Source organism: Chanodichthys erythropterus, chromosome 13 (assembly GCF_024489055.1).
Source record: "Chanodichthys erythropterus isolate Z2021 chromosome 13, ASM2448905v1, whole genome shotgun sequence".
Taxonomy (NCBI): domain Eukaryota; kingdom Metazoa; phylum Chordata; class Actinopteri; order Cypriniformes; family Xenocyprididae; genus Chanodichthys; species Chanodichthys erythropterus.
Genome location: NC_090233.1, coordinates 20,305,813 through 20,317,121, shown reverse-complemented (window position 1 = coordinate 20,317,121; position 11,309 = coordinate 20,305,813). Strand labels below are relative to the sequence as shown.

Sequence of the window (11,309 nt, the reverse complement as noted above, 5' to 3'; positions counted from 1 at the left end):
GGTCAAAACAGTGGAAGAAGGCTCCCTGGGTTCCACAACACACAAAGGCTCTTTGACTACAAATATGATGATGTTAGGCTCTACAGTCTGCATTAGTGACTGACAAGGGCAAATAGTGGAGTGTGGATAATCTGTATGAAAGCCAGCATTGACAGCACATGAGTGAAACATTACACTTCAAAGCATGCTACTGGAATGTTCTGCAAGCTACTGAAGACCTAAGAATTTAGAGTGGTAAAGTGGATTATGGTTAGTACTGTTAGTTAGAGCTGGTTGTTTAGCAGTATATGATCAAGCATGATCTAACTGGTCAACCTGGTTTACGTGGTTTTAACTGGTTCCAACTTTTGTGACCATTATTCTCATGAAATGAAAGCACATTTCCCCCCAAATTCTTAATTTTTAATGCCTGCAGTACTTTTCCCAAAAAAAAAAAAAAAAAAAAAAAAACCATTATGGAAAAATATATACAGTATATAATTTCCATTAGTCTCAAAGAATAAATTATTTTTTAGATAGATAAAACTGTACAGTACAGTATAGTGTAAAAAATAAATAAAACAGTATTTTATAAAATTCAGTAAAAAAAAAAAAAAAATACTATGTAGTTTTAAATTATATGTATATTATTTACATTATATGTAAATGTGTGTAGCCATTCCGAGCAGGATTTGAACCGGCATGGGAGGCATGGGAGGTGGGCGTGCTAATAAGGACGGTAAAGGCTGCGGCCTATAGCGTCAGTCGCTAGCACGCTTCTTGAGATCAGAATAGTGAGGTTTACATGCATAGCTCTTACTGGCCTATGTTACACTCACTCCCGTCTGGGTCACCAAATTTGACCCTGAGCGGGACTCGAACCCGGGTCACTGGCATTGGAGGCAGGCCCGCTAACAAGGATGCACCTGCCTTCCATGCCCAAGACGCCGTTTTGAGTCCCGCTCGGAGTCTTATCAACGAATGTTTGTGTTGGATTCTTTCAACAACAGCTTGTAAGGAACTGAAAAATGTGAATCACAAAAGTTTACAAATATACAGTGGTAACTTTTTGCCCTGTTCTCCTTCGTGGGACTGTGGTCCTAATGAAGGTCACGGTGGTTTTCAAGAGGCCGCTTCCTTCCGCCCACTTGTACAGTATGTGATGATGCATTCATGCTGACTTAGAAAAGATGGTCAGCTCAGAATTCCTGTGGCTTGCTGCTCACATCTCCTCTCAGCCAGGAGGAACTAGAGTAGATGCTAACCACATTTTCTTGGCCTGGATACACCTCTCTCACACTGCTCTTTTGGCTATTTGGCCATGTAAAACCTTCCAGGCAAGATCAGAAGATTGCTTTCAAGTCAACATGCATTCAAGGCCGACTTCATTCACTTAAGTTTTTATACATGTTCTTTGTCTTATTATGCATGGTTTTTCAATTTAATATAAGTTTCTCTGTCTCTGAAACAACTTTCCTTTTCAGGTGACATCACCAAGCCCACTTATTTTTTAGCCCCTCCTCCTCCAACAATGGGTATGTAACACTTTCCACAATCTAATCAACTCCTGATGGATAAAAACATGTTCATCCTCATTTTCTCTTATTAAATGTCAAGTTTCACTATGAAATAAAATGGGTTGTAAATGAATTTTTCATGTATGGCTTCAATAACTAATGTCAAAGAACTAGCAGCAACAAAAGCAGACTGTGTTGTCACCTCGTGTCGGCTGCATCTGGGCCTAAAAGCTGCGCTTGAACACACCATTAGGAGATGTTCACGTTTTGGAATGCTCAGATAAGATGGCATACAATTTGAACAGCCTTCTGTCTGTGCCATCGTGACTTGTTTGCTCACTTTCAACTCTTTCGCATTTATTCTGGAGCACTAACTCGCTCGCTAAACTGAACAGCCAATCAGAGTGATCTCTCTCACCGAAGGCCGCGATGCTGATTTAGCCAAACTCCCACGAATGTGAGCCAGACTAGAGCTGACGTGTTGAATGCACCTCAAAAAGTAGCCCAACAGATGCTCATCGACAGCAGACCATTGGCTTGGTGTGTCACGGTATTTATACAGTATGTAAAATTATCAGCAACAAGATTTACTGTAGATAATGAAAGATTTATTTTGGGCACTTGACAAACTATGAGCTGTTTAGTTTAGATTATACACACACCCTCAAAGTGTAGAACACTCAAAGACTGGAAAAAAAGAGTTAACTTTCATGTTGAGTTTTAGCATAGCTGTTTTAGAGCTAGCATATGTGCTTCTTTCAGAAACACTCAAGCTTTTGCAATCGGCTAGCAAAGGGTTTATGCTAACATTCTCCCAGGGTGAAAAAAGGCTTTCAAAGTAAATTTGCAAAAATAAACATTTCAACACCACATAGCAGTAAAAACCACAGAGATATAAAACTGCATTTTTGGAGTTTTGCCTTCAGTGAAACAATTTACATTCCATACTTTATACTTTTTCCAAACAGCTGTAGATGCTGGAAGAACTTTTTCCGCAATGTCAAAGGAATATCTTCTCTCTGTTCTCTGCTGTTCATGTCACCAGAATTTTGTTCATGCAGATTCATGATGCCCCTGTGGGTCTTACCACACCATGAAATGGCATGACATGTATGTTGAGGATGCATGAGGACAGATACAAGGCTGTTACTAAGACATTTACTGACATCGGGCAACTGCTGCCTTGTAGGAGACAGACTTAGACCAGTCTGGCAGCCCACCCTCTGTCTTGAACAAAAGTGCATTACTGGGACATCCCAGCTGCACTAGTCCCCGCAGCTGCAATACTCTGGTGTAGGGCAGCAGGTGGCCTGTCTCTCTGACGCCTCTCCAGAAACATGTTTATAGACTTGGACTAAGAGAAATTTAGATCAAGAGCTAAAAAGCTTTGCAAGGAACATTGTTCAATGTTCGCTCTTTAAGTGTTTCGTTGGTCTAAGTTAAATACTTGAGAAAGAAAAAGTGCAGAAGTTGCGTCACCTCAAAATCAAAAGGAAAAATAACTATTAATTAAAAGGTGCCCTACAATTAAAAATTGATTTTTTATTGGCATAGTTGAATAACAAGAGTTCAGTACATGGAAAAGACATACAGTGAGTTTCAAACTCCATTGTTTCCTCCTTCTTATATAAATCTTATTTGTTTAAAAGACCTCCGGGAAACAGGCGAATCTCAACATAACACCGACTGTTACGTAACAGTCGGGTTATACGCCCCCAATATTTGCATAATGCCAGCCCATGATTGAGGTATAACACAAGGGCAGTTAGTATTACACAAGGGCAGAACGTCTGGATGTGCACAGCTGAATAATCAGACTAGGTAAGCAAGCAAGGAAAACAGCGAAAAATGGCAGATGGAGAAATAATAACTGACATGATCCATGATAACATGATATTTTTAGTGATATTTGTAAACGTCTTTCTAAATGTTTTGTTAGCATGTTGCTAATGTACTGTTAAATGTGGTTAAAGTTACCATCGTTTCTTACTGTATTCACGGAGACAGAGTCGTCATTATTTTCATTATTAAACATTTGCAGTCTGTATAATTCATAAACACAACTTCATTCTTTATAAATCTCTCCAACAGTGTAGTGTTAGCCAGTTAGCCACGGAGCACTATCAAACTCATTCAATATCAAATGTAAACACCCAGATAAATACAATACTCACACAATCCGATGCATGCATTCAGTATGCATGACGAACACTTTGTAAAGATCCATTTTGAGGGTTATATTAGCTGTGTGAACTTTGTTTATGCTGTGATAGAGTCGAGAGCTCGGGAGGGGGCGGAGACCGTGCGATTTAAAGGGGCCGCAACCTGAAATCGGCTCGTTTCTAAATATGCCTTAAAATAGGCAGTTAAAAAAATGAATTAAAAAAATCTATGGGGTATTTTGAGCTGAAACTTCACAGACACATTCCTTTAACTACTACGAATCTTTTGCATTGTGCAACCCCCACCCCACACACACACACACACACACACACACACACACACACACGCCCCAATATGTAATGTTTCCATCCAAAGTTGCGAATTTAACTTGTGTGCAAAATTGGAATATTGCATAAAACATTTGCAAATAAAACAGAACTGTAATTGGCTCAAAATATCTGTAACAAAAATGCAATCGGTCTGCAATCAGGGAAGCCACTGTGACTCTCTTTTTTTTTTCCTACATCATATTTGCATACTTTAACATTATTTTTATTTAAATCAGTTTTTTAGCAAATTCAGTACAGATACTATCAAATAATACCATGTACTTTTTAAATATATATAAATATGTATAAATATATTTGTGTAAAGTATAGTTTCTTGTTTCATTCTTTCAGTTTAGAGTTGAAATATGACGTGTTCTTGACAGGTATTGTGAGAATCATCTGAATAAGCCTGTTCGATTCAAGACAGATCAACTTCATTGGTGTAAAAATATGTTTTTCCTAAATCTAAATTATAGTGAGAGACAGAATGTAGGTCAGGAGGAGATGAAACAATAAACATTTTCATTCTTTTTTTGTTTGTTTGTTTTGTTTTCCGTTTTGTATTAAATCTGTCATTACCAGCTTTAGTATGAGTAAAAATGGCTCTGAAACACACTGAGGTAAATTTAGTCATTTCCTGCCTAAAGACCCCCACCCCCCCATTTTCTCTCCTGTGAGGGTAGTGTTTCAAAAAAAAAAAAAAAAAAAAATTGGGGAAGAAAAGAAAAGGAAAAAATAGCAGACCTCACTGCTCCAGTCGGCCAATGAGGATAGCAGAACCGCAACAGGAAAAGGAGGAAGAGGAAAAAGAAGGAAAGAGAGCGACATTTTCATCCAGCTCCTCCCATGAAGTGAAGAGTTTGAGGGGGTGGGGAAGAGAACAGGGTAGACGCTACATCTGCGTTTGCTTTCAGTTCTCCCTCTCATATGTTATCGCAAACCCCATTTGTTTACCAATCAAGAGTGAGCGTGAAAAGCAACATTGTTTTGAGTTGATTTTGGTCGTCTCCGGAGTCATTTAACACTCTTTGATTTGTCAGATGAAAGAGACACTTTACACGCATTCTCAGTCAATTTTCTCATAAAGTCTGTGGATGAAAGGGCCAGTTTGTGTTTGAGAGCTGAACGCTGTTCATATCTCATCTGCTGAAGTGCCATCTTCTTATTTCTTTTTACTACTTGCTTGTTCTTTGTTGTCTATCCAGAATTTAACAGCTTGAGGGGTTTTATTGAAACAATCTGCAGGACATAACCAACAGTGACATTATTGTTTTAGACAGGATTTTTCTTCACCCGCGTCTGATGGCAGTGACTCTTTAACTTATGTAATGTGGTAAATTAGCGTGGAAGCACATGTCTCTCGAGGACACTATGGCTCTGGGTTTTCTCTCAGGCTCTCTGTCACTAAATAACTAGATAGTGCTCACCTGTGACTGTCTGTTAACTATACACTAGGGTATTAACTGCTTTAATTAAAGCTGCCATCCATATTCTTTGTAAAAGGAGAATTCCGCTCTCGTGATTGGGACCTGGATTTTTGCTTGTGATTTGGAGATGACCCAAGATTCAAGTGGCCCTTTAGGACGCATGTCGAAACAAAGTAGTATTCTGACAAATTATACTTGAGCATTTCTCTGAATCATTTTTCTGATCACCCTGAGGGGTTTATTCTGAGATAACAACCGGCTGGATGTACATTATCCCTAACTTTCCTTTACAAATCAGAATTATCATAAAGTGTTACCATTTGACCTCTTTTATTTGTGCATGCTAAAGAAAAACAGCTGCAATACTCCACTGTAAAACTAACCCACGTTTTGTTTATATTTAAAAAGTCCAAATTGCTTCATTTAGTGTTCGGCAGTGCTAACTTAAGTACGCTGTGCCGTTTACGATTTGGTCTCCGAATCCAAGTCCAAAATGAATATACCAAACAAACTGCCTTAAAAAAAAAAAAAAGTATAATATGTTTGCATGGCCACTTCAATATTCTCTAAAACTGGCTCCTGGCAGCAGCAGCCCATACAGTTCCCCAACCACAAGAACTCCACACAGGGGTTCCATCCTGGCAAAAACAGAGGAGTCTTTGATTGGGGGAACATTCAGCTCCCAGCCGTCTGTTTTAATAAGAAATAGGGAAATGAGGGGAGAAATACGGGGAATAAGAAAACGAATGTCTGTTTGGGTACAGATTAATAAGGACTTGAAGCTTCACATGGAGCCAAGGGTAATAATACATGCACCCAGAGCATTCCATTCAGATGAAACCCTAAAGACTTTTTTTTTGGGTCAATGCAGACCATTTTCATTCTGACTGAAGCTTTTAGCCACTAGAGGCAGCAAACAGAATTGCATAAATTATGATTGCTTCCAAACAGGTTCCCAACCACTGCCACATCTGCCATTGGTCAGGCAAACAGAGAGCCCCGCCTCAAACTCACGCCATTGGTTGAGCCAGAATTTGATATGACAAACACAAACAATTCAACACAGCAATGATTTGAAAGTGCCACAGAGGTAAGTCAATCAACAATTGATTTACGTAAAGGGACAGTTCACTCAAAAAGGAAAACTGAACAGTTCTGGGGCACCATTGACTTCCATAGTATTTTTTCCTACTATGGAAGTCAATGGTACAAACTTTCTTCAAAATATCTTCCTTTTTGTTCAGCAGAACAAATACATTTATGCAGGTTTAGAACAGCTTGAGGGTGAGTAAATGATGACATTTTTTTCATTTTTGGGTGAACTATCCCTTTAAGATGTATTGGGTTAAAAAGTGTTAAACCTTTAAAAATGCAACTTAAGGCTTGTGTTCTTTGGTTACGCTCCATCTAGCTGAACTAGAACTAGAACAATCTTGTAGTTCTTTCTGAACATTAAACTAGGTTTAAAAAGATTTACATTGATAAAAACGACACACTGCACCTTTAAACGAACGTTTAGGTTACCAATATTAAAAATAGCACTGTTTGGGCTAAAGGAGATTTTCATTAAAACATGCCCTATCACGAAAATGATGTCACTATTATACTCACTGAAATGTTTTTGTTAAACTATTGAAGACTAAACATCAGCAACATCATATTAAGTGCATATCTGCTGTGTGTAATTTTAGATGATGGAAAATGAAGACATACCAACAACTTTGGGTAGTTTCTGTCTTCTCAGAGGGATTCTGGGCAGTTTGGTGCTGATTCGACTGAATCCACCACAGAGGATTATTTTGGCCTTCTTGCTGTTGGTGGAGTTTTCCTGGTCAGGGCTGAAAGAGGAAGGGTGACGTTAGACCAACATTACACTGCCCTGAAATGGATTATATATTTTTTGGTGTGTTAGTGTAGAGCGATGGACTTCTAGCATAAATGGTATCCACCATCAAACCATAGAGATTATAGATTTGATGTTCAAAGAAGGAGAAATGTAAGGATTTATCTGCCTCACGGGTAAACTGAGGAAATCTAGGCTCAGTTGGTCTTACGTTCTTTAGTTTTCCAGCCATTTAGAAAAGGTGGAAAGTTTAAGAAAACAGCCGACTGTGATTTCTAGAACACGAGAGTCTTGAGTTTTCCCGACTGACTGCAGAGAACAGAGGAGGCTTTCACTTCAGCGAGCTGTGAACAATTCTGGTGACAGGCTTTGTTAAAAGATGTTCTTTGCCAGTGGCTAGTTTGAGATGGACACAATGGCCACGTTCACATCGCCGCAGCAGAATATGGATGTCAGTCCAGTTTTACAGTACTAAATCCAGTTACGTTCACATACAGTTTATGTGAGCAGTAACGCTCTACACTAGTTGTTTTAAAAGCATGTTGCTGGTTAATTGAGGTTTGACAGATGGACTCATGCCTTGACTCGTTTATTAAATATTAATTATGTCTTGTATTAATTATGATGATATCATTTTTTAATATTCAGCAAAGCTGCATTGATCTAATGTGACAGTAAAGACAATTTAGTGATTACAAAAGATTTCAAATAAATGCAGTTCTTTTTAACTTTCTATTCATCAAAAAAAAGTTTCTTGAGCAGCAAATCAGCATATTAGAATGATTTCTGAAGGATCATGTGACACTGAAGACTGGAGTAATGATCACAGGAATACATTTCATTTTAAAATATATTTAAATAGATAATACTTTAATAAAGTATTATTACAACTATATTGTAATAATATTTCATAATACTACAATTTTTACTGTATTTTTATAAAATAACTAGTGTATAATGAATGTATGTAAGCTTGTTTCTGCTACAGAATAAAACAGTTTATAATTTTAGATAATTGTTTATTTTATCTCACAATTGTGAGATATAAAGTTGCAATTGTGAGTTATAAAGTCAGAATTGAGTGATGTAAACTCGCAATATTGAGAAAAAAGTATGATTTGTGAGATGAAAAAGTTGCAATTTTTATTATTTTTTTTATTCAGTGGTGGAAACAAACTTCTATATGAATGTGATACCCTAAAATTGGAGAAAAAAAAAAAAATCTGATTATTAATTTGGGTAGGGGTTTATCTGACACATTCAATACATTTTAAATTTACTTTAAATTTGAATTTACTTTTTAAATTTAATCTTTTTAAATGTAATACTTTTTTAAATTTGATTAAATTTAATCTTATTACTTTTTGAATTTACTTTTTAAATTTGAAAAAAAAAAAAAAAAAAAAATTACTAGCCAAATTTTGATAAACTACTCAAACAGTCAAAGCATCCCATGCATGAATGATTAGAATTCATTAACACATTTAACTATCAAATCTGAGGTTTACAAAACATTTGTGAATCCAGAGGAAAGTATTCGGGGGAAAGTCCATTTTACACACAAATTACACAGAACTTACTCATATTTGCGCAAGTTTCATGAATGTTTAAACCCTTCATAAAATTTACAAATAACTTACTTGTGATTGTACAATAAAGCACAGTAAACTGTAACTGGAGAAAGTGTTTTAACCTTTTAACTTTTCATTTAGAAGGTTGAGACTGACTTGACTGAGAAACTAGTGTTGATTTTCACTCACTTGCGGTTGTCTTTGTTGCTACAGAGGAAGCAGCAGCACAGCAGAGACAGAAGAACCACCAGCAGGAATGTTACCAGCGTTCCCGCAGCTATTACTCCCATCCGCTGATTAGGATCTGAGAGAGACAGATGGAGAGTGTAAAATTTGCAATATAAAAATGTCAATAACACATGTTTCTATCCAGTTGTCTCATTTAACAGCTTTTTTTCCAGGAGAGATGGAGGCTGTTCAGTGAAAACATGATTGCAGTAGGAGGCCAAAGTACAGAGGTGTGCAGAACAACAGGTAATACCTTCTTCTAAATACTCTAAGTTTAAGAAGTAATTGAAAATATAGAATTCCTAATTCATCGAATCTGAAACAGGGGGGGTAATGTACAGTCAGCTGATGTTTATCACAAAATAAACTCTGACAAGATGAGGACTATTTTTAGCTTTTTTTAATGCAGTGATATTGAAGTTTACACAGCATAAAGGTTAATGAACTTTATAAGTACATGGCAGAAAACCACAATTGACCAATCAGAATCAAGTCTTCCTGAGAGCTGTAATAATTCCACATATTTTCAAATTTGTACTAAAAATAATTTCATGTTGCATCATTGCAAATGGCATTTCCCATTAAACAGCTTTTACATTATCTTGAGTTTTTTTTTTTTTTTTTCCCATGCTAAAGAACATTGTACCAAAATTAAATGAAATGTACTTGAAATCCCCACACCAGTTCAGGAGTTTAAGAACTAGCAGTTGTGTCCTGTGAGTTGCAGGAAGTCAGCCATTGGCTTCTTTGGATCTGTTGCCAACAGGCATTATCACTGGAGCATAATGTGTGGCCATTTGGCTCTTCCGTACATAAACAAAGACAGGGATGGGATGCTTAACTTGGCACTGCTGACAATGAAGAATTTCTGCTGTTTGGATGCACCATATTTTTCGTCTGGATCATCCAAGGCCAATTATTAGTTAAATATGCATATGTTGTGTCATTTTTAATATTTAAGCAACATTGAAAAAGTCCAAAGGTGAAAATTAAACCCAGATAAACACAACCAGCTGGCCAGTCACAAATGTTTATAATAAACTGTGTATTAAAGGGTTAGTCCTCCCAAAAATGTCTTTAATTACTCACCCTCATGTCGTTCCAAACCCATAAGGCCTTCGTTCACAAATTCTTCGGAACACAAATTAAGCTTTTTTTTGATGAAATCCAAGTTTTGTTTTCTTTTATCCCCCAATAGAAAGCAATGTATGTGTCATTCAAGGTCCAAAAAAGTAGTAAAGACATCATTAAAATAGTCGATGTGACTGCAGTGGTTCAAACCTCAATGTTATGAAGCGACGAGAATACTTTTTGTGTGCAAAAACAAAACAAAAATAACAACTTTATTTAACAATTTCTTCCCTCCCCTCTTATTCTCCTGTGCTGTTTATGCTGTATAGTGCAGTGCTTCCAGGTTCTACGTCCGAAAACCGACTCAGTATTGGCCGACGCTGTTCACGTGAGCAGCACGACACATGCTAGTGAAGCTGATGCAGGAGCCGGCCAATAATGAGTCTGCGCTAGGACGTAGAACCTGGAAGCCTGCACTAAAATGAGAGGGGAGAGAAGAAACTGTTGAATAAATTAGTTATTTTTGTTTTGTTTTTGCACACAAGTATTCTCGTCACTTCATAACATTAAGGTTGAACCACTGTAGTCACGTTGACTATTTTAACGACGTCTATAGTACTTTTCTGGACCTTGAAAGTAGTAATTATGTTGGTTTCTATTGGGGGATTAAAAAAAAAAAAACCTCTCAGATTTCATCAAAAATATCTTAATTTGTGTTCCGGAGATGAACTAAGGTCTTATGGGTTTGGAACGACATGAGGATGAGTACTTAATTTGACAGAAATTTCATTTTTGGGTGAACTAACCCTTTAATGAGGCCATATTATGCCCTTTTTCCAGAGTCTTTATTTTGTTTTGGGGGTCTACTACAATATGATTTCATGCTTGAATGTTCAAAAATCACATTATTTGTCACATATTTTACATTGTTGCAGCACCTCTCTTGGCAGTCTGTTAGTAACACACTGTTTAGTTCTTGTCTCCATGAAGCCCCTCCTTCTGAAAAGTGCAATGTTCTCTGATTGGTCAGCTGGACCAGTGTATTGTGATTGGTCAACTGCTTTGAGCGTGTTTCGAAAATGTCACGTCCCTTACCATAACCGCAACACGCTATTAATGCGACTCAAGCAGACCACACCTCTTTATTTTGCATATGCATTGGCCGTTATTTAAATTAGAAA

At 37.2% G+C, this 11,309-nt stretch overlaps 2 protein-coding genes across 2 annotated transcripts in view; one reads left to right on the top strand and one right to left on the bottom strand.

Annotated features, from left to right (window-relative positions):
* Positions 1-11,309, bottom strand: part of scarf2 (scavenger receptor class F, member 2) — a 33,359-nt gene that overhangs the window by 5,696 nt on the left and 16,354 nt on the right. The window contains exons 8-9 of the mRNA XM_067407389.1: positions 9,019-9,133; positions 7,129-7,253 (exon numbers count right to left, since the gene is read on the bottom strand). Of these exons, the coding sequence (XP_067263490.1) occupies positions 7,129-7,253; positions 9,019-9,133 (240 nt within the window). The remainder of the gene's footprint in view (positions 1-7,128; positions 7,254-9,018; positions 9,134-11,309) is intronic.
* Positions 9,236-11,309, top strand: part of prodhb (proline dehydrogenase (oxidase) 1b) — a 53,699-nt gene continuing 51,625 nt past the window's right edge. Inside the window, exon 1 of the mRNA XM_067407393.1 lies at positions 9,236-9,303. The gene's annotated coding sequence lies outside the window, so the exon portion shown is untranslated. The remainder of the gene's footprint in view (positions 9,304-11,309) is intronic.